At 44.3% G+C, this 24,647-nt stretch overlaps 1 protein-coding gene and 1 long non-coding RNA gene across 10 annotated transcripts in view; one reads left to right on the top strand and one right to left on the bottom strand.

Annotated features, from left to right (window-relative positions):
• Window positions 1-707: 707 nt before the first annotated feature.
• On the bottom strand, window positions 708-24,434 carry ankhd1 (ankyrin repeat and KH domain containing 1). 9 transcript variants are annotated; one of them, XM_034598873.1, is made up of 39 exons: window positions 23,984-24,434; window positions 20,843-20,996; window positions 16,494-16,650; window positions 16,105-16,267; window positions 15,801-15,948; window positions 15,480-15,713; window positions 15,259-15,353; window positions 14,710-14,871; window positions 14,065-14,146; window positions 13,685-13,876; window positions 13,448-13,557; window positions 13,124-13,211; window positions 12,860-12,987; window positions 12,604-12,747; window positions 12,379-12,481; window positions 12,001-12,263; window positions 11,554-11,835; window positions 10,358-10,781; window positions 10,116-10,252; window positions 9,892-10,003; window positions 9,616-9,761; window positions 9,388-9,530; window positions 8,701-8,914; window positions 8,359-8,534; window positions 7,930-8,092; window positions 7,744-7,839; window positions 7,520-7,636; window positions 7,255-7,423; window positions 6,938-7,137; window positions 6,472-6,821; window positions 6,013-6,165; window positions 5,641-5,790; window positions 3,274-4,834; window positions 2,920-3,109; window positions 2,556-2,681; window positions 2,094-2,345; window positions 1,725-1,909; window positions 1,468-1,635; window positions 708-1,338 (listed from the first exon to the last, which is right to left on the bottom strand). In XM_034598873.1, exons 1-39 carry the CDS (start codon window positions 24,260-24,262, stop codon window positions 1,279-1,281), a joined length of 8,076 nt encoding a protein of 2,691 aa, XP_034454764.1. In that variant the 5' UTR covers window positions 24,263-24,434; the 3' UTR covers window positions 708-1,278. The 9 variants fall into 9 exon arrangements, with proteins under 9 accessions (XP_034454764.1, XP_034454765.1, XP_034454766.1 ...); XM_034598874.1 differs by having other exon boundaries at window positions 1,188-1,338; window positions 14,710-14,865; XM_034598875.1 differs by having other exon boundaries at window positions 1,188-1,338; window positions 16,105-16,252.
• The window catches only part of LOC117769762, a 16,437-nt gene continuing 11,609 nt past the window's right edge, over window positions 19,820-24,647 (top strand). Inside the window, exon 1 of the long non-coding RNA XR_004615321.1 lies at window positions 19,820-19,954. This is a non-coding gene — a long non-coding RNA (uncharacterized LOC117769762). The remainder of the gene's footprint in view (window positions 19,955-24,647) is intronic.

The raw sequence follows: 24,647 nt of genomic DNA, 5'->3' as shown, positions 1-24,647 counted from the left end.
TATATATATATATATATATATATATATATATATATATATGAAGGTTTAAGGAAACATTAAGTACACATTAATTGCTGAAAGTATTAAACCTCCTGTCTTAATGTTATTGCATATTCTGGGGCATTTTGTTTAGTCATGGAATGTAAGCTGTAAACAGGAAGTTAACTGATAAGATTTTAACTGTGATACTGGTCATAGTGTTTGCCTATGATTTGCCCAGCGAGCACTACTCTTACCACTGAGTGGCAGTATTGTATTCAATTCTGAGTTCCAACCATTACTGAAAATAAAATAGATTAATAGTGATGTGGTATTACCTTTAATCGCATACCGAGACTGCACTGGCTTCTCTTTTTCGTCTTTGGTCAGATTCCAACAACCAAAGTATCCTGTTGAGGTTTCATTGAATCCCCTCCAGCTTGCTCAGTTAACAAGCCTGTCATCCAAAATGAATGATATACATACACATTTAATGAAGAAAAATGTATCTAATGAAAATCGGTTTGTGCTTCACAGGCAAACTGTGACCAAGAAGTCTGAAGATTGCACAAGGACCCCAACTGTGAAGACATCTGAACAGATGAAACCTAAAAAGGAGCCAAAGTGACATTTGACTAAATGTGTTCCATGTGTTTGTGTGTTCAGAAGTTAAATGTTCAATGAAAATACATGGTGAAGAACATGGTTTCATTTAAAACAGGACACAGTTACTTTTCAATCTTTTTATTGAATATTAAGGTAAATATTTCACATTAATACAGGCTACATAAAGTAGAGCCACTATACGACATGAAATTTACTCTCATTTTAACCCTTTTTAGTATGTAAACAATTATACATGTATTTACCACTCTAAAAGGTTCTGATTTCTCTTTAGGTAATCATCATCTAGTTCTGGGCCAAGTTTAAATAGCTACTTCATGTTGAGCCCCCTGCCGCCCAAGAACGGTGTTTGTGGGTTTAAGTCAAAATCGCTAAACTACGCAGAGAATGGATCCTGTTAAACAGGTGATCGCGCATGTTTGTTTGCATCATCAGGATACTGTTAACAGCTCTCGCTAAATTTCCTCTTTCATTGTCTGAGATAGGCACATCAAAGAATGGCGTCAAGAGAACTTCCAATTCTTCAACCTCTGCTCTGCACTCTCAGGTCTCTTACTAAAGTTAACATGTTGTAAGTTTCTTTTTTCTTTGTCTCAATTGGTCATATTCGTCAGTTGGTATTTAATGTTTGCGTTGTGGGTCATGCTGTGTGCGTTTGATTGCTGTGGAGGCCGTCTAGTTGACGTGGTTCAGGTGCACGCTGCCCACATGAGGTGCCCACGTACCAGGCCACACCTGAAGGAGAGAGGATCGACATGAGGAACATGTTAGACGATAGTAGTCAAATATTGTATCGGAACAATAAGCCAGACAGTTAAAGTGTATATCAATAGACTGCATAGGTGTAAAAAATATGATATTTACCTGCTGTTGTGGGTCAGCGTTATCTGCATTGTTTGGGACCACTTTGATGATGGGGCTCCATGCGGGGTCACCAGCGTGCAAACCATTGTACATCGGTCCCCCTGGCCCCTCTGCCATGGGAGGATGAGGGGGCAGCATTGTTCCTCCATACATAGACATAGGCATCCCCTGAAACACAGTATCGGGTCCCTGGTAAACCATTTGTACATAAGGGGAACAGAGGTTAAATCCTCTACAGAACTGTGGCATTGTGTTACCTTTGGGAAGTCCATGTAGCTGTTGGGCAAATGCTGCGGCTGGTGGTAGTTGTTAGCAGGATTCGCGATGCCTGTGTCATCCTGCTCCATGGGCTGGTGCTGAGAGAAGGCAGACTGCTCTGCCTGGAGCTGGGGGTGCATCATGTGGCTGCTCATCAGGGGCTGGGACCAACCGGACATAGCCTCTGCACAGAGCCACACACAACAAGGTTATAGCTTAATCACAGACCATCACAACTACTGACACTGAAATATGTTGTTTTAGGTGTTTGTAAGAACATCCACACATTTACTTTTGGCATATACACCATTTTCCCATGCTCTTAATTCTAAGAAAAACAAAACACCAAAAACGATATTTGCTCTTACCCGAAGCACTGCCAACTCCAAATGACCAAATGCCTCCCTGTCCAACAGATGCCGTGTAGCTTGTGGTAAGGAGAGGTGGGTTGACCGAACCCGTTTGCCTAATCCTGGCAAGCCGCTCTGTGCCGATGGGTGGCGGGACCTTCCGGTCCTGCTGCGAGGAGTTGCCTGGCTTAGGCTGAGGGGGAGGGGCCACTGCGGAGGTGGACATGGCAGAGGACGACACTGTGGAAGGAGGTGGGACAGGAGATTCGCCTGGTGGAGAAGAGGCGATAGAAGAACTAGTCAGGAGCAGATCAGAATCACAAATTTCAAAGTATTGATCGATTTGTTTGAATTTAAACAAGAGAAAACTAACTAACTAAACAGTGAATTTAAAAAGGGTTACACTAAGTTCAGACAAATGCTTTTCTAAATGTGTAATAGATCATTTGAGGCTGAACAGTTACAGTGCGAGTCTGGTACCTGATGTGGATGCACTCCATGGGTGAGGAGAAAAGTGCTGTCTGCTGAAGGAGGGTGTGCCGACCGGTGTATGACCGTGCAGATACACAGGGCTGCCAGAGATACTTGTGGCATAGCTGGTCAAAGCTGTTGGTGCAGACACAAAGAGACTCAGAGCTCGATACAAAGTACAAACTAACTCAGAACTTCACCTTAAAATACTTCTGTAAAGGCATGTTCCTGCCTTGCAACATTTTCCTCTATGTGTATGATTAAATGAATTGTTACTAATAATTATAAACAATGAAATGAAATATATTTACTAGTCCCAATTTGATGCTTTTAATCAACAAAAAATATCAAGCATGAAGTAAAAGAAAAGTACCAATGGGGCTGTTGACCATCCTCTGGGAGGCAGAGCGGTAGCCAGGGGCTTTGGAGCTGTCTGGAGGAGGTGGGGGCATCATGTTCTCCATTTGGCCCATGCTCATATAGGCTGGTGGGGCTGAGTACGACTGCTCTGGAGGTGAGCGAGCAGGCAGGTGGCATGCACCCCACACCTGATTGTTTCCAACCTGCAGGAAAGCACAATTGAGAACAATAGCTTTATAACCACTGGCTGCATGACTGATCTCGATGTTTGTTCAACCTTCTTCCATGTCACTTTAAGTTATTGCAAAAGAACGTCAAAATAAGATGGCAGACTAATATGTATCGTATAAATGATCATTTAACATACCTGGCTGTTGTTATCAAAGATGCTGCTGAAGTTGAAGAGGCCTGCAGGACCAAAGTTGGGAGGTATCTGCTGAGGTTTGCCTGCATTGGCAACATGCTGCATCTGGGAACCGTTCATCATCCCCAGGTTAGCAGAGACCTGAAGGGAGCCTGGAGCTTGGGACTGGGCTTGTGGAGGCAAACTCGTGGACTGGGAGGTCTGGTTTTGGGTCTGTTTCAGAGATTCTTGCTGAGCGTTGAAGGGCACAAACACAGATTGTTGCTGATGCTGTTGCGTCTGTTGATGCTGCTGCTGTTGCTGCTGTTCAGAAAGGGAGTAGTAAGGCCCTGGTGGCTGCATACGATGGGAGACTCTGGGCGCAGGGGCTGAGAAATGGGGGACTGTGTTGTTGGGGTGTGCAACATTGTGTGACAGGACAGGGGGAGGAGCTGAGTGGAGATGGGAGCTGGGCTGTGGGTTGAGGAGGGGCGGTGGAGCCTCTGTGGACGGCACAGAGGAGGGAGGGGGAGGTAACTGCTGTCGATGCTCTAGCTTGGGAGCTAGAGCCATGGCAGGGGCAGTGAAAGAGTTGATACTCTCGCTGACAGAAACAGGCTGGCTCTCTACAGATAGAGAGGGCTTGTCTTTTCCAGGAGGTGCCACGGCACTGGGCTCCGTTCTAGCTGACTGGACAGAGGGCTGTGAGATCGGACCGACTGACTGCTGAGAGGCATTAGCGGTAGTTGTAGTGGAACTGTGATGTGCAGGAGATCCTGTGCCTCTTACTGCATTTGTGCCACTGGTTGCAGTTGCTGCAGCAGACACCGAGGTGATACCAGCAGGCTTAGGGTCAGGGGCAAAGAGCTGTTTCCTGACAGAGGAAGGAGTGGGGATGCTCGGCTGGGGATTATACGGGGTAGGGTTGGGGGTATGAGGTGAGGCCGCAGCTGTAGATGTGTTAGGAGCACTGGTGGTGGTGGTGTTTGACGTTGTAACTTGGGCTCCTGAGCTGGCTGTGTTGCTGTGATCACTGTGAGTCGAGTTGGGTCTCGCCTGGCCTATAGTGCTGTTGGTTCCTCCGTTGTGTTTGGGGGAGCTGTTAGCGCTGCCTGGACTCACAGGGCGCACAGGGAAAGGTCCCCAGGTGCTGGCGGCGGGAGAGAAGGTGCCTCCAAACTGGGCCATGGGTAGGCGAGGGTGTCTGATCTGGTGCATGGTCTGAGCAGCAAGTAGAGCGAGCTGAGGGTGGGCGTACGCCAAGGGCAAAGACACAGGGAATGGCTGTCTGACGTTTGACGACAGGCCCTTCCCAATCTTTCCACCCGCCTGAGAGGATGATGAAGATGAGGATGAGGAGGGCTGGAACGAGACACCTGTAGAGGCGACTAGCGAGCTCAGGGCCTTGGGTCCAGTGGTTGAACCGCTGGAGAGCCCTGTGGAACTCGGGAAGGAAGCAGACGTCGTTTTAGAGCCCGGGGCTCTGATGTGATTCCTCGGGATAAGATCCTCTAGCTCTTTGGCTGGGTCTTGGATCAGAGCATTGATTAGCTGGACTGCATACCTTGTAGACTCCGTCCCTCCTCTGAAACAACAACAAAGCAGACTTTCTTTAGACTACGCTCTTGTGTTAAAACATATAACACATACAAAATGTTGACAATCAATATGATAATGTTTTTGGACACACAAAACTGACCCACTTTCTTTAATATTGCAAGATAGGGTATTATTCAATATTTTCACAGTTTTTTCCCAAGGAACTATACATGGATCTTGATTTTTTTTAAAAGGCAACTTTAGGGAACTGATATCTATGAATGTAGCCAATTTGGTGCAACTTCGTTGAATTTAAGGGCACTGTTGGCTCTTGGCAGCAGTGTGCGGTCTGCTGAGTGTAATTCTAGTTACATAAATGACCACAATACACCAAATCCACTAAGTGCTAAACATTTCCATTGCTCACACTGGTGTGACCTCCCGAACAGGGACGAAAACTGTGTGAAAAATTGACCTTGGATAGCTACGAGTGCTGATCATTTCACACAGGTGATTTATACTGTTATACAGTTATACAGTCTCCCTGCAGCGCTTGTCTTGAGCAGTTTTTGTGTGTATGGCATTGATATTGGTAAGGACATCGGACATATTGCCAGAAAGAGTTACAGTATCTAATGACATTGAGATGAAAGACGATAGAAAATTAAATCTCCCTGAAGTCACCTGGCATTGAAGACAGTTCACCCATATATTAAAGCAAGTGCTGGACTGCTGCATTGTGGGACTGGCCAGTAGAAATGAATGACATCATCTAACAGGGGCGTACGTGTTTTCTGCACCTGAGTACATCTGCAGTGGTGTTTACAGTCCACCAGGGGGCTTTGTTTTTACCTTATGGTGATCATCCTCTCCCCGTTCTTGTCCTTCTGTTTGTCCACATCAATGTGAGCTCCTGTCACGTCCTGGATGGCTGTGATGTTGCAGCCGCCTCTGCCCATGATTCGAGACACAACGGAGGCTGGCACAGACAGCTTCTTTGATCTGATGAAAAGAAGAAGGTCAAAGCTCCATTTTTATGACAGTGTGTGTATACTGGCCTTTAGTTACTCTGGTGATTTCAATTTACTGATACATATACAGAAAAGGAATCTGTCAAACATGTTCCATGCAGATGCTGTAAAATATTATCTCTCTTACAAGCGTGTGCATGATGAATAAAACTTGTGTTGACAAATATACAAAGTTATAATTTAATAAACTGACCTTCTGACCACCTCCTTCCAACCCTCTTCTCTCTTCTGGCCTCTCTTGGGGCTCGTGAGGCTGAGCTTACTGTTGGGTGAGGTGATGGGAAGAGCCATGGTCTTGAATGGAGAGGGCAGGGAGTGGGAGGTGCAGTCACCCATGTCTGGAGCTCTGTGACAACACATGTCAAGATCAAGTTCAGTTAGAAGACAATGACGAGGACATACTCGGTTCTTTGTTTTGCTAGTTTCATACTTGGAAAATGTTTTGAAATAAGTTGAGGATGAAGTGAGAATATAACGCTGCACTTAAACAATGTACTGTGGATAGTTCACCCATAAAAAGGAGAACTTTAAAGCTGAGCTTGTACTACCTAGACGAACAGCTTCACTCACACACTCACACTCACACACACACACACACACACACACAGTCCATGTCCGATGATAAATGTGCTCTGCTCCTTCAGGGACTCACCTTTGCATTGGTTTGGAGATGGAGACTGTGACCTTGTTGTCCAGCTTGCCATCAGTCTGTGGCTGAGGACAGTGTCTCTTCTCGGGACCGGGCATGAGGGCCTGGGCTGCTGCTGAGGAGGGGGCTGAGGAGGAGGAGGATGAGGAGGAAGAGGAGGAGGAGGAAGAGGCGGAGGAGGTGAGGTCTGGGAGGTAGTTGAGCTCCTGACTCTTGCCCCCGCTGCTGCTGCTCTCGCTGGCACAGTCGGTGCTATCCAACGGGTCAGAGTCGCTGTTGCCACCCGTCACTCCCCCACCCCGCGGCTCACCGTGGATCTTGTTCTTGTCAGCCTTGTGCTGTGCTAGTGCAACCTAAAAAGGAAAATACATAAATGTCATCATAATGTTCTTTTCCATCAGATATTTGGCTAGCCTAATATATAAAATCAGGGTTATCAAAAGGAAAAAGCATGAATAGTTGTGCTTACCTGTGGATCCTGTAATATGATTGGTTCGTTGGGCGAGGAGTCCTTTGTCTTGTTCTTTTTGTTTTTGCGATTGGTGCTTGGGGTAGTGGCCACACTAGCTCGCTTCTTTCCAAAAGCCGTAGTGAAAGTGGTAGAGGTGGCAGATATACCGATGGTTGTGGTGGTGGTTGCACTGGGAGGCTCAATAGGAACCTCAGATTCTGAAGGAAAAAAGGTCAAATTAAAATCAGGAGGTGTAACTAACCTAGTACAACATAACTGTATTAGCAAGCTCTGCACTCTGTATCAGTCTATCTCCCTCATTCACAGAAAGTTACCATCGGCTGAGTCCTCCTTCTGCTCCTGCATCTCGAAGAACTCCTCCTTGACTTTCTGCCCCTCTTCTTCTTCCTGCTTCCTCTTCTGCTCCTCCTTCTTCTTCTTGCGTTTCTCCTTACGCTTCTCGCGCTTGGCAGCCAGAGCCTGCTTCTTGCTCTCCTCTCGGGACTGAAACAAACACAGAGCCCGTGTAAAAAACAAAATACACATCCTGTCAGTGTAAAGAGCTTTGACCAAAAGAACAGCAATAGAATCAGACATTACCTTCTCCAAGTCTAGCTCCTTGAGGAGAATGCTAGCGTTCTTATTGGCCTCAGCCGCCTGCTGGTCTTTGGCTTTGACGATGGTCTCCATGCATTGGTGGCACTTCTTCAACAGCTCCTGCGACAAGCGGGAACAGCTGGAGTTAGACCTCTGCTAAACATCTTAACCTCTCCTGTCAATTCCAATAAATGTAGCACGCTAGTGAAAAGGAAATCAATGCATACCTTGTCAGCAATTGTGGCGATGTATCTCATGCACTCAATATCTGATGGGAACTGGTTGACTTCTTTCACAAGATACTGCACCACCTTCACATGACCCTGAAATGTTAAATGAAATGGTTAGTAAACAGAGCTGCCAAAGTGCAGCCATTCCAAAGTCAAAATACGTTTTTTCGGTGAACATGGCACCTTGCGAAAAGCAGCCATGAGTGGGGTAATCTTGCGGTTGTCAGCTGCATCCACATCAGCACTGGCATGCACCAAGAGCTGGACCACGTCAAAATGGCCACCGTTTGCCGCCAGCCACAGAGGAGTGTTCCCTTTCTTGTTTCGTACATCGATATGGGCACCCCTGTAAAAAGGAAGGGTTGCTTTTAGGAATGCAGCTGACCGGGTTGAGTGACAGGATGAATATGGTGGCACTTAGAATGTTTACCCATGTCTGATTAAAATGACCAAAGATGTCCAACTTGATGTGAATGAAATAAAAATTTGTGCACAATCAGCTGTTGCAATAAAACCAGTTACACACGCTTTTGGCGAATACTAAAGGCAAATGTTTGTATGAAAACAAAAACTCACACAAGATCACAGTTCTTGACACCTGGGACCACTCACCTGTTGATAAGCAGCTCACAAAACTTGTAGTGGCCCTTGTCGGCGGCAATGGTGAGGGCAGTGTCTCGGGATGAGGGAACTGGGGGAGCGTTAACATCTGCGCCTTTGTCCAGCAGCACTCGGCCCACCTCTGCGTAACCTCCTGAGGCCGCCTCCATCAGAGGAGTAAGACCAGTCTGCACGAACAGAGAAATTAATTAGCAAGATGGCCAGCAGATACAGAACCGAAACAAAGATTGCAATAATGGGGCAAAAATATGTTTCACCCAACGTTAAATAAAACACATAAGTAATTTCAGCTACAGAATCACAGACTCAATCCGTATGTGGAAGCCTCGTCACCTTAGCACGATGCTCCACGTTGGCCTTGCGATCTAGCAGCAGACTGACAACTTCAGCCCGTCCCTGGAAGCAGGCCAGGGTCAGCGCTGTGTTTCTGTTGGTCTCAATCTGGGCGTTGATGTCCGAGCCCATATCTAACAGCAGCTTCACTGCCGGTACATGACCATTCATAGCCGCCAGCATCAGAGGAGAGATTCCCAGCTTACTGCCAGTCCTGGAACACAAACAGTTTAGACACCAAAAACTCAATCAAAACAGTTAACTCTTAAATGTGCACCAGGATATATAGGTCTGTCCTGGTTTCACTAACATGTACTTCCCCTCTTTGCAGAGCAGTATTCAATCAAAGTAGCAGCTGCTATAAAACCTTGACTGGGAAGTTATTGCCTTACTGTTTTCCCACTCCTGGTTTATAACAGAGATAATAACTATGCTTTCACTTTAGGGTGCAGCTCAAACCCAAAGATACATTCTACAGTTATGCTGTATTTGTTTGTCACTGTGCAATTTAAAACCCCGTAGTATCCAAAGAAGAAATAGTAAAACCTTGTTCAGTTACAGGAATTAAAACAATGATGTCAGTCAGATTAGGGAGAAAGAAGTTATCCTATTAAGGAACTCATATGGGTGGAATTGGTTCACTTGTATCGAGGGGCTAAAGTCAACTCTGATATTTTTGTCGCTCACCTGGAGTTAATCTCAGCTCCAGCGTTGAGGAGTATTTTGATGATGTTAACGTAACCCCCAGAAGCAGCCAGGCTAAGAGGCGTGTAGTCTGAAACATTGCGGTGTTCCTTATTGGCTCCCCGAAGCAGCAGCAACTCGACAACCTGACCAACACAGTTATGCAACAGTTAGAGCAGTGAAAACAAACAGTCACTGTCTTGAAGGTAAAATTAAATACGGTGTGTTTACCTCTTGGCGTCCTCCCGAGCAGGCCAGGGAGAGGGGTGTGTCTTTGGTTCTCTCTGACTGAGCCTCAATGTCACCCCCTTTGTCCAGGAGCACCTCTACCACACCTACGTGGCCGGCAGTGGCAGCCAGGATCAGAGGGGTAAAACCTGAGGAGTGCAGAGGTGATATTACAATTAACTGATTATCTGATATATATATATATATATATTTTTAAAAAAAAAAAACTTACTGATTCACCCAACCTCACAGTTCATTTTATTAACTGAAATTGAATACCTTTTTTGTCCCGGTGCTCGATGTTGGCTCCCCGTGCAATAAGGACAGACACGAGCTCCTCATGTCCCCCCGCACATGCCAGCGTCAGCGCTGTATCGTGGTTACTCTCCGTCTGTGGGGAATATAACATCTCTCAGCAGGGTAGAGGACTGTGAACATGTGTGTGCTCATCTGAATTGTCAATTGTTAGATCTCTGTGACATCAAAATGACAACGTGTCTTACATGTGCATCTATGTCAACAGAGGGATAGAGGGGCAGGACTGAAGGAGGCGAGGCGATGTTTGAGGGCGTCTGTGTGGGTGGCTGGGACAGGGGTGTGGGTGACGTAGTGTTCAGCATGGGTACGCGGTTGCTCACAGCTGCAATAGGAAAGAATTTTTAAAAAGTTAAGCATATGCATTCAGGTTTAAAGGTTAGCATCAACAATAACAATTTAAAAGGAACAAAAAAAGAAGTGAACTCGCCTGCCATGATGTCATCCAGCGTGTCTGTGAGCGTCTGTGCAGGTGTAGCGACCATGAGCCCATCTGGGGCCTGCTGAGGCATCATTCCCGGGCCTAACCCACCCAACTGCTGACCCTGAACCTGTTGCTGTTGGCCCAGCATCTGCTGCCCCACCAGTACCCTCTGCAACTCCGGGCTGGTACTTCCCGGGTAGTCTGCAGGGTTGTAGTCTGGCAGGGGCTGGATGGGGACGAAGGCAGCCTGAAGAGGTGGAGGAGGAGGCTGGGGCTGAGCCTGTGGCGAAGGGGGCAGAGGAGGCTGCTGTGGTGGCTGTGATCCATCCCTGTAGAGGATAGTACCCACCTGAGGGAGCTTGGGGTAATCTTCCTCGTCACCATCTGCCTCATCCTCTGAACCCTCATCTTCGTCATCATCGTCCTCTTCCTGAAAATGTACAGAAAACACATTTAGTCTTTTAGACCAACAAACAAAGTGTTAGAGAAGTCGGAACTAATATTATAAACTAGAATCACCCCACTGTGGTAGTGTGCCTCCGCCAACCGGTGCAGTTTCCGTGTACATATTTTCGACTAAATACTTTTTTTCCAAGGTTCATACGGTCACAGGGACTTTTGACCACTGAAACGTAGCCCCATTATCTGAAAGTCTCAGTCCTAGTGACAACTGATCAAACATTTAAGAAATTCCCTCAAGCGCCCTTGAGATATGACATTCAAGAAGCCAAAAACATGTTTTTTAAATCCAATGTGACCTTGACCTTTGACCACTGAAATCTAAATCAGTAAATCACTAAGTCTAGGTGAATTGTACACGATTCATGATAAATTGAGTTCCAAACAAGGGACGGTCAGTGTGACCTTGACCTTTCGACCTTTGACCAGCAAAATGCAATCAATAACATTTTTTTGTTCAAGTGAATTGTTTTACCAAATTTGAAAAATTCTATTAAAGCTGATCTTATGATATCACGTTCAAGAAAAACAGACACTTTGTGAGGTCACCATGGCCTTGGCCTTGACCACTTAAATCTAATCAGTTTATCCTCGAGTCTAAGTGAATATTGGTACCAACTTTGAAGAAATATCCTCAAGTCGTTCTCAAGATATCACGTTCACGGGATTGGGACGGACAACCCGAAAGCATAATGCCTGTGGTCACTGGCACGGGAGGCATAAAAATAAATAGAGAGTTTTACCTCTTCCCCGTCCTCCCCCAGCTGCTCCTCTAGCTCTCCATCTTTGTTAGCCTCTTCATCTGTGTCGGAGCTGGTGTGTACGTGGGCACCTGGTGTAGTGGGAAGGGACCCTGGAGCAGACGTCATACTTCCAGGCCCTGGGCCCTGGCTCAGTCCAACCTCCTGCTCCTCTTTTAAGCCCTTCGCCTCCATGTACTCTTTGGTGAACTGTTGCTGTGTTTTCAGCTGCAGCTGGCGCTCAACTTTCTGCAACTCCTTCAAGATTTTCTTCTTCTTCTGCACCTAAATAGGCAATAGCCACATCCTTGTTTGACCAACTTAACTTCTGATAACCAGTTATGCATGCACAACCAAATTTATGTGTGAATTTGCTTTTATGGTTATATGCATCTGACTTAAATTAACATTCAGAATGCAAACAGATCTTAGTTGGTTGATGGATTGTACCTGCTCCTCTCTGCTCTTCTTCAGCTCCTCAATCTTGTCTTTGGTGAGCGGCTCCCCCTGAATGAGCTCTAGTGACTGAAGCTGGGCTTTCTCGATAGCGCTGATTCTCTGGCCCAGTTCGTTCAGCTTCCCCTCCGTCTCCTCCACAATGCACTCTAGAGGTTGGCACAAGTGGAAGGGCGGCAGAGGCTCCGCTTCAGGCCCCCGTCCAACTGAGGTGGGGACACCGGGCTGAAGGGATGCTTGTCTCTGTTTGGACATGCCTGGATTCGAACAAGGGTGATTAAAGAGTGTTAGGTTTTGTGAACAATAATAACTTAGTGAAGTCTGAAACTATTTCTTGAGTTCACTGACTGGCTGACATGTAGCCGTGTTTACTTTTGCTGGAGATGGGTGGGGGTGTGGCGATGTTTGATGGGGCTCGGTCAGGCTCCTGAGGGGGCACTACCATGGCGAGAGCTTGGATCGGGACACGAGGAACCTGTTAAGACAGAAGACATGTTTAGTTAAGGCAGAAACCACGATAAGACATTTCTCTTACTAAAAGCAGATGAATTTCTCAGAGCAACATCAATAAAAAGTGGTATCTATTGTTGTGTTTACCTGAGAGGCATCTTGCGAGGGGGGAGTGAGCTGGGAGAGGTCGGGGGCTGGGACAGACAGAATGTTGTTGGGGTAGTCCAACAAGTAGGACACCACGTTGGTGTGGCCACCCTTAGCAGCTTCTATCAACATCGTCGAACCATCCTACAGAGAGAAAATGTAAATAAATTAAAGTTTGTGTTATTGTGACACACAAATAGACAAGATCAAACATTATATGTGGTCTGATCTATATTATCCAGTGTGTGGACATTACTTTGAGTCTGTGTGTAGGATCCGCTCCATGTGCCAGCAGCAACTCCACCACAGCCAGATGTCCTCCAGCACACGCCAGAGACACCACTGTGTGATCATTGTTGGCAGTAGATCTGTTCACGTTAGCACCTGGGAAAGAGAAAACAAATTAACTCACTATGCATAAAATGTGTCAAAATCAATATATGAGTCAATATGAGTAAATTAACTAATATATATATATAAAAAATATAAGTTGGTTTCGCTTAACTAATTGATAACGTACCTTTGCTGATAAGGAACTGAACAGTACAGAGATGTCCCGCCCTTGCTGCCTTCATTAAGGGCGTCCGCCCCCCTTCAGACTCGTGTTCCTTGATGACAAAGATTAATTTATGTTAGTTAAAAAGTGATGAGTTATATTCATTGAGAAACAATGACTCAACAGAAAACAGCTACTGAGCTTTGCATATGGCAGACTGTGTTCAGTTTAATCAATTTGAATTTGCTAACAAAAGACACATCTCTCTTCTGGTGCTAATCTAAACTCATGTGAAACAAAAGGCCATCCAACCATGACTGACACAGAGGATGTAAGAATATGCCATACCAAGTTGGCTCCAGCCTGCAGCAGCACATCTGCAACATCAGTGTGTCCGTTCTCACATGCATACGTCAGCGCTGTGTCACCTGTTGCCGTGGTGGCATGAACGTTTGCCCCTGACAGAGGAAAAAAGACTTTAAGATTGTTGGCACAAAGACATAACTACAAAATTCCAAATTACAGCTAAATACGTTCTTTGTCTTCTTAGATCTGCAGCTTCTTGCATTTATATTTCTTCCTCACCTGCAGCCAGTAGGTATTTGACCAACTCCAGATGGCCCTCCTGTGCAGCCTCCATTAGAGGAGTAGAGCAGCCCAACTCGATGTCGGCCCCCGCCTTGATGAGGAAGTCAGCCACTTCCAAGAAGCCTCCACAGCATGCTAGAGTCAGAGCTGTCTCCTGGGTTTCTTCCGTCTGGGCGTTGATGTTAGCACCTGGATATTGACCAAGAACAGTTATTGCTGATGATTGCTGATTGGTGTCAAAATGAGAAAATCATGTTCAAATCTGTGGATTAAAATTGTTTCAATATCACTTAACAGATGTGTGGTTGTGATATTTCGTAGAGTTAGTTAGACTAGATGTGAGAAATTTCACAGATGAAGGAGAAAAGCTTGTTTACCTTGAGCCAGTAGCAGTGCTACCATCTCCTCATGGCCTTCTCTAGCTGCCTCCATCAGGGGGGTGTAGCCCTCATCATTAACCTGGCCACACACACACAAGCAGCACATAAGAAAGCATAAGGGTGGTGTAGAAGCCCGTCCCTTGTGTCTGTGTACTCTCCTTGAGGATGGACATTTTCAACTGACTAGTCATTTTTACTGTGTTGTAGGCGAAAGAACTAAACACTAAAACCTGAAGCTGTGTTATTTGGCATGACATCTCTACTTGAACTCACTCTCAGGTAAGAGTGTTTTCCCTTTTTAAACATTTAACAGCAGTGTAATGTTGCATAATACATTTCATTTTTTCTTCCATTTAAATGTAAATAAAATCGAATTCACATTTCCAATAAAAAAAACAAACATAAACTCTTGTCTAATATCTATACGTAGAAACCCTGACTTTAAGTGTTTTATACAATTTACCCCAATAGTAGCAGGGCAGAGGAAATGACAAAAGCACTGTTCTTTATAGATTAAACCTCTACTACGGTAGGTGTGCAATCTATGTAATCCATATTTAGAGACACATCTCTGGAAAGAAAGTTAGAAAACTTTCATCCTCTCCATGTTTTATGGTCTTTTCCGTCTGTCTCTTTACACACCTCCTCCAAATTGGCTCCTCTCTCTATGAGCAAGGCTGCCAGCTCCACGTGTCCTCCGCACGCTGCGAGGGTCAGCGGCGACTCAAAGGAATCCGCTGGCATGTTGACCTGAGCGCCGCTGTCCAACAGCAGCCGTGCTACCTCCACATGGCCGTCCTGGGACAGCGAGACACACAAAGAATGTAGAGATAAGCACATGAATACATACATGGGCTCAATGATCATCTAAGCTAAAACACAATCTTGCTAAGAGATGCTATGAGACAGAGACCACCATAAAACTTTAACCAGTACGGGTGAGACTGTTTAAGTTATTATCAAGATTATCATGGGACATAGGGGACAAAAGGAAGTCCACAGCTTTACAATGTGAATTCAAGAAATGCAAATCCTTAGTTGTTGGCTAAATTTGAACAAAAATGAGTCAAGAATAAAAGTGCTGAATTATTTGTGTGCAATAATTAAGTCAAAGCTGACATCTTTGAACAAGTGAACTGACCCTGAAAAGAAAATATTTAGGTAATGCTACAGTTTGGGTCAGATGCTCACCATGCATGCTTCCATTAGCGCTGTGTGCATCTCATCTGTCTTATGTTCCTGGTCTGCGCCAGCCTCCAACAGGAAACGCACCATATCCAGGTGACCTGAAGCCCAAAAACAAAAGTCAGTAATCTGATCCTTGTATCACTAGAGTTTTAGTAATAGAATAGGTTAAAGGCAGAAAACCAAATTATGGTAATTGAGAGGACATGCTATATTTGCATTCTGACCTTTGTAGCAGGCGAGTGTTAGCGCGCTCTCCTTGAACTCATTGGAGTGTGTGTTGATTCCGGCGCCATACTCCAAAAGTACCCTGGCCACCTCTACGTGGCCAGCACTGGCTGCCTCCATAAGAGGCGTGTGTCCGTTCTCGTTGTGGTCCTCAATGTTTGCACCCTCTTTGAGCAGCACCTTCACCACATCCACGAAGCCACCGGCACATGCGTACGTTAGAGCTGTGTTGCCTGGAACAAAGTGGAGAGGTAAATGTGACTGCAAAACATGGAGTAAAGGTAATAGTCCTATGAGAGGGAAATGAAGACGGGTAGTACCTGTTGAGGACTGTGCATTAACATCTGCTCCGTGGACCAGAAGTAGTTTTACAATGTCCACATAACCTCCGCTGGCAGCAGCCATGAGTGGCGTTATGTCTCCCTTGATGCCTCTGTCCTCCACGTTGGCATGCATGGCCAACAACACCTTAAGATGAAAGATGGAATGATAAGATTAAGAGTCATGCATAGGTTGGCTGTCCGACAACATTCATATAGTGATACGCATAATTTTTTCATTTGCTTTGCAGAGACCATACTTCAGTTTACAGTTAATTCACACTCCAACCTTCCTCTCACAAACCTGTGCAAGTTCATAGTAGCCGGCCGAGCAGGCGAGGCACAGCAGGCTCTCCCCTTCCTCCGTGTGTTCGTTGACGCTCCGTCCCTCATCCAACAATTTGCGCACAGCGTTGACATCCCCATCTGAGCACGCCTCTGCTAAACTACGGCTGAAAATAACCAGACTGCTACAATTACTGCCACTGTGACAGGTGAACACACATACGCCTTGCAATTAAATAATCATGCTGAGGGAGAAAACACACACTGGAGGGAAGACATGGTGTATATGCAACTTAGATTCAGGGTAAAATGATTATATTTGAACAGAATGGATTAATCTACCAGTCTATTAAACAGTGTACAAGATCAATTGGAATATGCCAGCAACAGTGTGGGCAAGATACATACTTGTCGGCTTGGCCGGCGTTGAGTGTGTTTTCTGCTCTCATACGTGTCAGGGCTGCTGCAGCCTCATCCAGGGCACAGCTCACAGATGACGTCAGTCGCCGCAGCACCTCTGGGTCTGCAAAAGCTTTACCATCGGCAGTGGACAGTTTACCGATGCCTACCGAACACCAAAAGGGCAGAGGTGCAAAGGCAAGGCAAACCACAGGGGAGCATAATCACACCAGACCAGATGAAGCAGCAAGTCCAGTCCAGCCAATCCAATCCAGAGTTAGTAGCAGCATACACAAGAGGAAAAAGAAAAAACAAGACAAAAAAATCACACACAGAAAACACACACAAGCATTTGTTAATGTGGCTTAATATCTGTCTTCACTACTTTCAATACACCATCTATCATTCTGAAGTATTTTACTTTGGACAATGACAGGGTCAAAGGGTGAGCTACGAAACAATATCCATTGGGCAACTATGGGATGGTCCAGGAAAGCTCAGATCTAGAATGAATACGGTCAGGGAGGTAATGTTAGTTTAATATACTAGTTGATATAAGTTCAAGGTTGTGAATGATCGAAGAGAAAAGGTTGCCATCCTGTGTGAATTATAGATGGGTAAGAGGCAGTGAATGTGAGAGAAACTGAAACTGGAGACAGTGGTCAGTAAGGGATAGAGCATGGCTTGGAAGAAAACAAAATGCCATATGAGGAAAAAAAAAGTGTTTGTGTGTTTGAGTGGAGAGCAGGCACAAGTAATAAAAAAAAACTGCTTTTGCTAAGATCTCTTTCAAAAGACAGAACAGGGAACATTTCCCAACCAATAAAATAACAGAAGAGCTGAGAAAGAAGGAAAACAAAGTGTGAGCTTTGAACCTTTCGGCCTCAGCCTCAACACATGCATTAGCCAGGCAGGAGTGAGCTCCTTGTGGTCCTCCTGTGTTTTCACCACTAGGTCTGAGCTAAACTTAGTACAGCTCTCAGACGGGTATTTCGCAATGGTCCCCAAGGCAGAGGGAAACAAGAGGTCGAGGAAGTTGATCATTAATGTTTTACTGTATGATGTTTATCACAGAGACTGTACGCAGTAACAGAAGCACACCAATTAAACTTTAGAAGTTTGAATCACTGCAAATGAGTCTAATCATTTTGTAACAATATTTATATCTACCACTGTAAATCAGACCTTCACCTATTCATGGGAGGAATATGGACATTGAGCTCTTATTGAGGTCAAGACTGAGTTAAAGTACAAGCAGATGTTTTTGTTCTGTTTCAACTGAAACTAGTTACTGGCAAAAGCTGAGCTGCATACACCCACTGTACTAACAACACACTACGTAATCTAAGTAAACACTTTTATCCAAGTTGCTAATTAAAATTTCAGCTAAAGCAGAACTGAAAGCAAGTCCACATTAAAGCTCACTGACTATGACTCTAAAATGTATTAGCCAACTCAGAGAAAATGCAGTTATACAAGTTCTCTTATGCAGCAAATTGCTCACTAGGTTAATAGGAATACAAAATATATTTTTTGGCATCATATCAAATCCTTTTCAAATGTTCACAGTGTCTTCAGCTCCAGGTTGAAACCTGCCTTAGCATCTTCTTCAAAAGTGTGTTAACGTGTAAGCACCTACATGGGCACAGCTCCGTCAAAACTCTTTTTGACATGTTTACACAAACAACATCATCTTCTATCAAATTGTGCTAGAACAAAATGTCAGTGTGCATTTAAGTCATATATTCTGCTTAATAGCCATACAAAAACATTGTTGTATCTCTGAAAAAAGCTGAATTTGAATTTGGTTGAATTTGTGGCAATTTATCAATATTCTGTAGCATCCATCTAATATTTGTATATCAAGACGCACACATTGCATCCAGATCACCCTATGATCTTTCTCACAGTACACAGTATATGAAATCAGTTTAAGGAGTAGACCGCAATAACTCAAAGGTGCTTCAATTCATTACAGTGGGTTATCATGACTGATATACAAATAGGTCAGCGTAGTTTCGTCTCAGAAACCTTTTCAAAAATGTCCCGACTATCCTCATGAAGATGAAGGATGAAGATGATTTTCAAATAATTAGCTTAAGTTCTGGGAACATGGGTCAGCTGTAGACTAGCTTACCAGTTATTGTAGTTTTTTTTGTTTTTTTAAATCAGCAGGTTATAATAAAAATCTGATTGAGCATTACTTTAACAGTGACTTGGCTGCAACGAATTGTTGATTTTGTTTCATATAGACTATCAAGCGTTGGCTTTGGTGGGACAATCAGGGTAAACACTTAATTAAACCACGCCAACTTATCCCACCAAGCTAATACATGCTAACTATGCTAACCATGTATTAAGGTCTTGTGAGCTGTATATTTACCACTTAGAAGTAGAACATTTATTTCTGTGCCTGACTGGGCAGTCCGCAGCTGACTGTACCCAACACACACATCTTCACCATGTGGACATGGTGAGTGGAGGTAGTGGAATGATTATTGTCTGTTTGATTTGAACTTTTGTAAAGGACTTTAAGGACTGTAACTGCACCAAATCTTTAAGACTGTGTGTGTGTCAAGCTGTTTTGTACTTCAAATCCTTGTTTTTTTCTCTTAATACTTTTGTTGCTGTGTTTATCAGAGGTACAGTACTTCATTTGAGTTAAGTGTATGAGATTGTCTTAAATTAACCTGCCTTACCTTGTATAGGTTGTTAGGTCAATGTGGTTCTAGATAGCAAATATGGAGATTGACAGTGTTGAGCGTAATTAATCTTAGTTCGAGTACTGTGCAACATTGACAATGTTTGACAGAGGAGGAACATTTGCAAAAGACAGACACTGTGACTGCCAAGTTATGAGGACAGGTAGGAATATTAATCGTATTAATCTTGAGGCTGACATTGTGACAAACTGACCTTTCTATTTGTGGATGCATCATGACAGCATGCCCACATGATTTGATGGAGAGCAACAAGGGACCTCAGAGGAGAAAATATAAGGGTTTTAGCTCTAAAAGGACCCTGAGGAGTAATTACTGTAAACAGATTTGTTTATATCCAATGACTTCCATTCCCTCAGGGACTTATTTATAATATAAAATTATTTCTTAACTTGGTATGTCTCCTTTCTAAATGGTTTTCAACATGTGTTGTTTTTCAGACCAGCAGATTTCCTTTCCTCTTTTACAAACGCTAACCCTCACAGCACAAACAACTGCCGATACGTTCTACCACTTGCTGCAGTCAACACAAAAAGATGGTTGTCATGATGTGGTTGTTGTTGATGGAAGTATGACTAACAGGATTACAGAGAAAAGAAACTTGCAGGAAACATTTTTACACATGTGCACACCTGTTCATTCGCTGCAGAGAGCAACATGACCCTTGGTTACAGGATGGTTACAAAAAGTTGGGTCACAATCTGGGTGGCTTTTAAGATATTTTGCCTAAATACTATTTAAAGATTTGATGTGTACTGTATGTGATGCAGTGCCTTCTTATCTAGATCATAGAGCTGCATCATGCACACATAGCATAAACCAGGCTTACATTAAAACTCAGAAATCCGTTAGATTTAGAAGAAATATATCTTGGTCTCCCTGGTGTTGGTCTCGACAGGCCTGGTATTTGGCTACTTTGCGAATGCTGGGAAACAGAAGCTGTCCAAATCTTCCTGCCACAGTCATTATACACAGACACCTTTCTCCATCTCTGCAAATATTTTACAAAAACCTTACTAATAAATGTTGAAAAATATTTAAATGTTGTTAATATTATTTGTTTACCATGTAAGCTTGAGACTTAAGCAAACAAATAATGTAAAACGCCATCTCTTCAGTTACAACTAGTCAGAGAGAAAGGGGAATAGAATGAGATTAGCCATGAGCAGTTCAACACAGGCTCTCTGCAAGCTGTGGAGGCTCAAGCGTGTTGCTGTGTTAATCTGCCCGGTAATGTTCATAAGCCCAAACGAGGCCAGGACACCCAGGCCCAATGGAATAATCTAGACAGACCTTCTTACACCTAGATTACAGTTTCTAATCAAACTAATTTACCCAAATCACTTTCATACTCTGTGCCGATATGACACTTGCAAAACCTGCAGGTTCTCGTGATTGCATTTAAGCTTCAGGCTTTCATACAAACCCTGACCTCTACAACCATTGTTAGTACTGAGAATTGGTTACTGGGGAAAGCTGAGGCAGAAAGTTGTGCTTTTACCTATTTAAAATAGGTTAAAGCACAAATCAAGATTGGTTGGAGGAAAATGGGTGTGACCAGTGGGGGACTAATCAATTGCAAATTAACATGTGTAAAGCCTTGAAAAGCTGACGCAAGCTCAGATAAAGCAGTCGTACCTGCAGCTTCCAGAAGAGCTTCAAGTCGTGCCTGTGTCTCTGGATCTACAGTCCTTAAATCGACTCCGTCTGTGGCGCTGGACAAAAGCAACTCTGACGCTGTCTTCATGATGGGGTTATCGAGGTCCTCCTGGTCCAAAATGAATGACTCCACCTGGAAGAGGGAGGGAGGAGGATAAAAGAAGGATAATTAGACCTGATGGCTCTTTTCATGATAGTTTCTGATCAACAACTGTATTTAACATCAAGTCTACACCTCGACCCATATTTCTCAAATAATAAATACCTTATTAGAAAGGGTGACCCGGTGGCAAGAAAACATTTATAATTAACTGCTTAATACATCAAACATTACTAATATTGTTTACAAAAATGACCCTCTCACAAATACAGGCTATAAAAAGACTAAGCACACTGCCTTTGTTTATTTACAGTTTCTTATATCAGAAAAGCACAGAAAGTGCTACAGTCAGGAATTACAACCCCTGCACACATAGAAAGATTCAGCTGAGAGTCAGCTGCCCAAGTACAGCACCACTCTCATACCTGCGCTTCGCTTCTATTGGCTATTGTGTATTGCAGTCTCTTTTACAAACATTTTATTCTTCCTAAAAACTCCATTGAATCAGCATTATAAATTGATACTGAAATTATGTTTTATTCACTATAGCTGGTCCTGTAAATATTTTGTTTGTAAATGACAGTTTACCTTACAGATGAAACATGATAATTTCATGCTTTTCATGCAATAAAAAATAGACTATGTTATTCTACTCTCCATACACATTACAGATGTGAGCAACATGAACACAAAACAGTGTTTTGTTTCAATTTCAGTGAAGGGAATTGTTCATATTTGATAAACACATTGTATCAGTTGTAGCAAAATGTTATAGTGAACTTCTAACATTTATCTAATCTAAACTTTGTTAAGTAAAGGTGTTTTGGTTTTCAAATAGGCTCAATCATAGTTGTACTGATATGTAGTTGCAATATTAGTGAGACAAAAATACAATATAATATATTATATACACGGATAGCCAATTCACACAATTCCATGTAGGTGACTTGATTAGATTTTACTAAATACACTGACTTTGGTATGTATAAGTCCGTTATCCTGGACTTAACACCAGGTATATTCATTAGCAATTACTACACTAAAAAATGACAAACATAACTTTGGTAAAAAGCCTACCTGGTTGGTGAGATTAAAATTCTGTCAGTTGACATTTTGCAAGAGACGCTCTGACAAAATCTGATAAAGTAACAACCCTGTTCTATGTCCATCCATAAGCTGCAGCAGGCTTTTAAGGCCCGGTTTAGTGAGAGCAAATGTTGTGAGAGAGTCAGCACACAGCAATGTGGAGGAATTCAGCTATACGATAGAGCACAACAACCCATGGGGAATGTAGTTCTACAAAGGCCTTTATAATCAACAATGGACATCAGTCTTGACTATTAATGAACTACAGTTCCCAGAGTGTTGGTATCCAGAGAGCTGGAACGGCCTAGAATGGCATCTGCTTAATCCTGGGGCTCAGATTTTAGCTACTGCCCAGAGCTGCGGGCTCTCCACTGGAGTGAAACACCACAACAAACGCTCCCTTTCAGGCTCATGTAGCAGCCAGGGCGAGTGAGGAAACATGATGCAGCGGACTTACACCCGCAGCGTGTCTCAATTAAACTGCCAGAGATGTAGTTGTCAAACTTGATATTTTCCTTCTTCTGCTACTTCACAGCTGATGCTCACACAGACACTGCTAAATTACACCGTCACTGGCGACAGCTGTCATCCTTACTTGTCTAGCAGTCATGGTTTTAGCATTGTTCATAAAAGGTACCTCCTAGGTTAGATATTAGTTAAGTATAATAGAGATGGCTCAACAGGTACTGGCATTTCTCTCCACACCCATTAACTCCTTGTACTGTTACTGAGTGTAAATACTCCATCAACCTTTGCATAACAATGAACATTCGCTTTGCATGAATATTCCATTTAACTGTAACAGGGACCTTTGACAGGTGTGTGCAAGTCAAATATTTGTCTTCGAACAGTCTGAGGAGTCCCATTCCTGCATCTGCTACCGCCATATATAAAAGGTAAACTCAACTACATGACAACAGTATGGCTCACATCTTTAAACTGACAGCTCACATAAGACAAGTCAAGCCGTATAACAAGGTTTGGTTACGATCTGGCGTTTAGACACCGACTAATAATCTCAATTATAAATTGTGACAGTTGGGTCAGTTGGTCCATTGCACTGTCACATAAAAGACTAGTATGTAAAAATTAGGGCTGTGGAGACAGATACATGGTTTAATCCGTGTGTCCATCTGAGCTGGTGTCAAACATGTCCGCAGTATGTTTAGCCGAGGTGAGGAGATGCCATCACACCTGACCCCGTGTGTGGCTGCCAGCACATGGAAAGTTGGACACTTCTCAACATGAACTCTAGCTGCTCTGGATTCTGACAAAGCAAATGGAGTTGACACAGCGGTGGTGGCTATCGGAACCGACAGGGATGAACAAACAGCTGGCTTATTTGTCAACACCAAATGTCGAAAACTCGAGCAGTTCCGCGCGGATCAGCAATAATCTGCACGTATCGAAAAGTTAGCCCAGCCGCGATCGGAGTTAATTTACATGATTGAGGGGGAAAGTGACGTAATTGCACCATAACTACGATATGGCGGATATTATAACCATCCGTGTGCGTCCGTGGCTTCACGGACATCTTCCATTTGCCGTGGCTGGAGAGCTGCTGGGAGAGCCGCAAACTTGTGATGGGTGTTGCGAGACGACAGCAGCGAGCAAGGCCGACGTCGCTACCACCCGAACTAGGCCTTGGTCGCAGCCTGCGCTGCATAAATAAAACATTTCAGCCGGTGAGCGTCAACAACTGCCCGTGTCTCACCAAGCATGAACGACATCAAACCCCCCATGAGCGCCAGAGCTGACGGAAGGTGTTATTCGATTGAAGTGCTGGTTTATTTTACGTAATTTCAGCGGCCTGGGAGGGGGTGGTTGCCAACTGCGAGCTAACTAGCTAGCTAGCATCTAGCTCGCGCTAGGAGAGGAATGTTGCCTAGCTCTCTGGTTAGGCTTCGCTAACTAGCTTAGCCTAGCGTAGCTACCTCTGAAACCTCGTCTTCGTCGCTGCCGGATCCTGGACCCGAGGAGAGGACGGCCGCGGCCGCCAGTTTGAAATCCAGTCTTTCTGCTGCAGGTCCGCCTGGTTCGCCGTACAAACGTACTTTCTTTCCACCCACACCAATCCCAATGCCCCCTAGTCCGACTCCTCCTGGTGTCGCTCCTACCCCCATCCCTGCCACTGGGGAGCGAGGAGTCACCGAGTCAATCTCGTCCTCGAAGCCGTCCGTCAGCATTGCCGTCCCGGCTACTGCATCCTGCATACTTGTGTTCACGATGCGTGTGTTAACGAGCTATCCTTTGACTTGAACGTCCGTCCAGGCTCTTTCTGTTTGGATATTTGCGTTATTTTACTTCAGGGAATCCAGAAACTCTCCCGAAGCGAGGGTTGAGGAGGATCTCTTTCCCCCAGCCATTAACTTTCTAACAACCTAACCCGATACGCACTGTTTCTCAGAAAGGCCGCCTCTGTAGGAAATCCCGAGAATCCTATTGGTCGAGCGGGGGAAAGCTTTGTTTCCCATTGGTCGACATTAACGCTTGTCAAACTTGAGACCGCAACGTCATGTTAGGTTTACCAATATCACGAGGCTGTAGAACGAACGTCAAGACATGACATGGTAGACCAACTTAACTGGTAGCTAGCTC

Source organism: Hippoglossus hippoglossus, chromosome 10, assembly GCF_009819705.1.
Source record: "Hippoglossus hippoglossus isolate fHipHip1 chromosome 10, fHipHip1.pri, whole genome shotgun sequence".
Lineage (NCBI taxonomy): Eukaryota > Metazoa > Chordata > Actinopteri > Pleuronectiformes > Pleuronectidae > Hippoglossus > Hippoglossus hippoglossus.
Note: the sequence above shows the minus strand (reverse complement) of the source record. Positions and strands in the feature narration are given on the sequence as shown.

Bases quoted from the DNA above. Each gene is read 5' to 3' on its own strand.
- ankhd1 (XM_034598873.1), bottom strand. From the start codon at position 24,262: ATGCAGGATGCAGTAGCCGGGACGGCAATGCTGACGGACGGCTTCGAG. The intron at 16,651-20,842 runs GTACGACTGCTT...GGTGTTCGGTAG, and splicing joins AGCTCTTCTGGAAGCTGCAG to GCATCGGTAAACTGTCCACT. The intron at 7,424-7,519 runs GTAATGTCTGAT...TGTTTGTTTCAG, and splicing joins AGGAGCTAGACTTGGAGAAG to TCCCGAGAGGAGAGCAAGAA.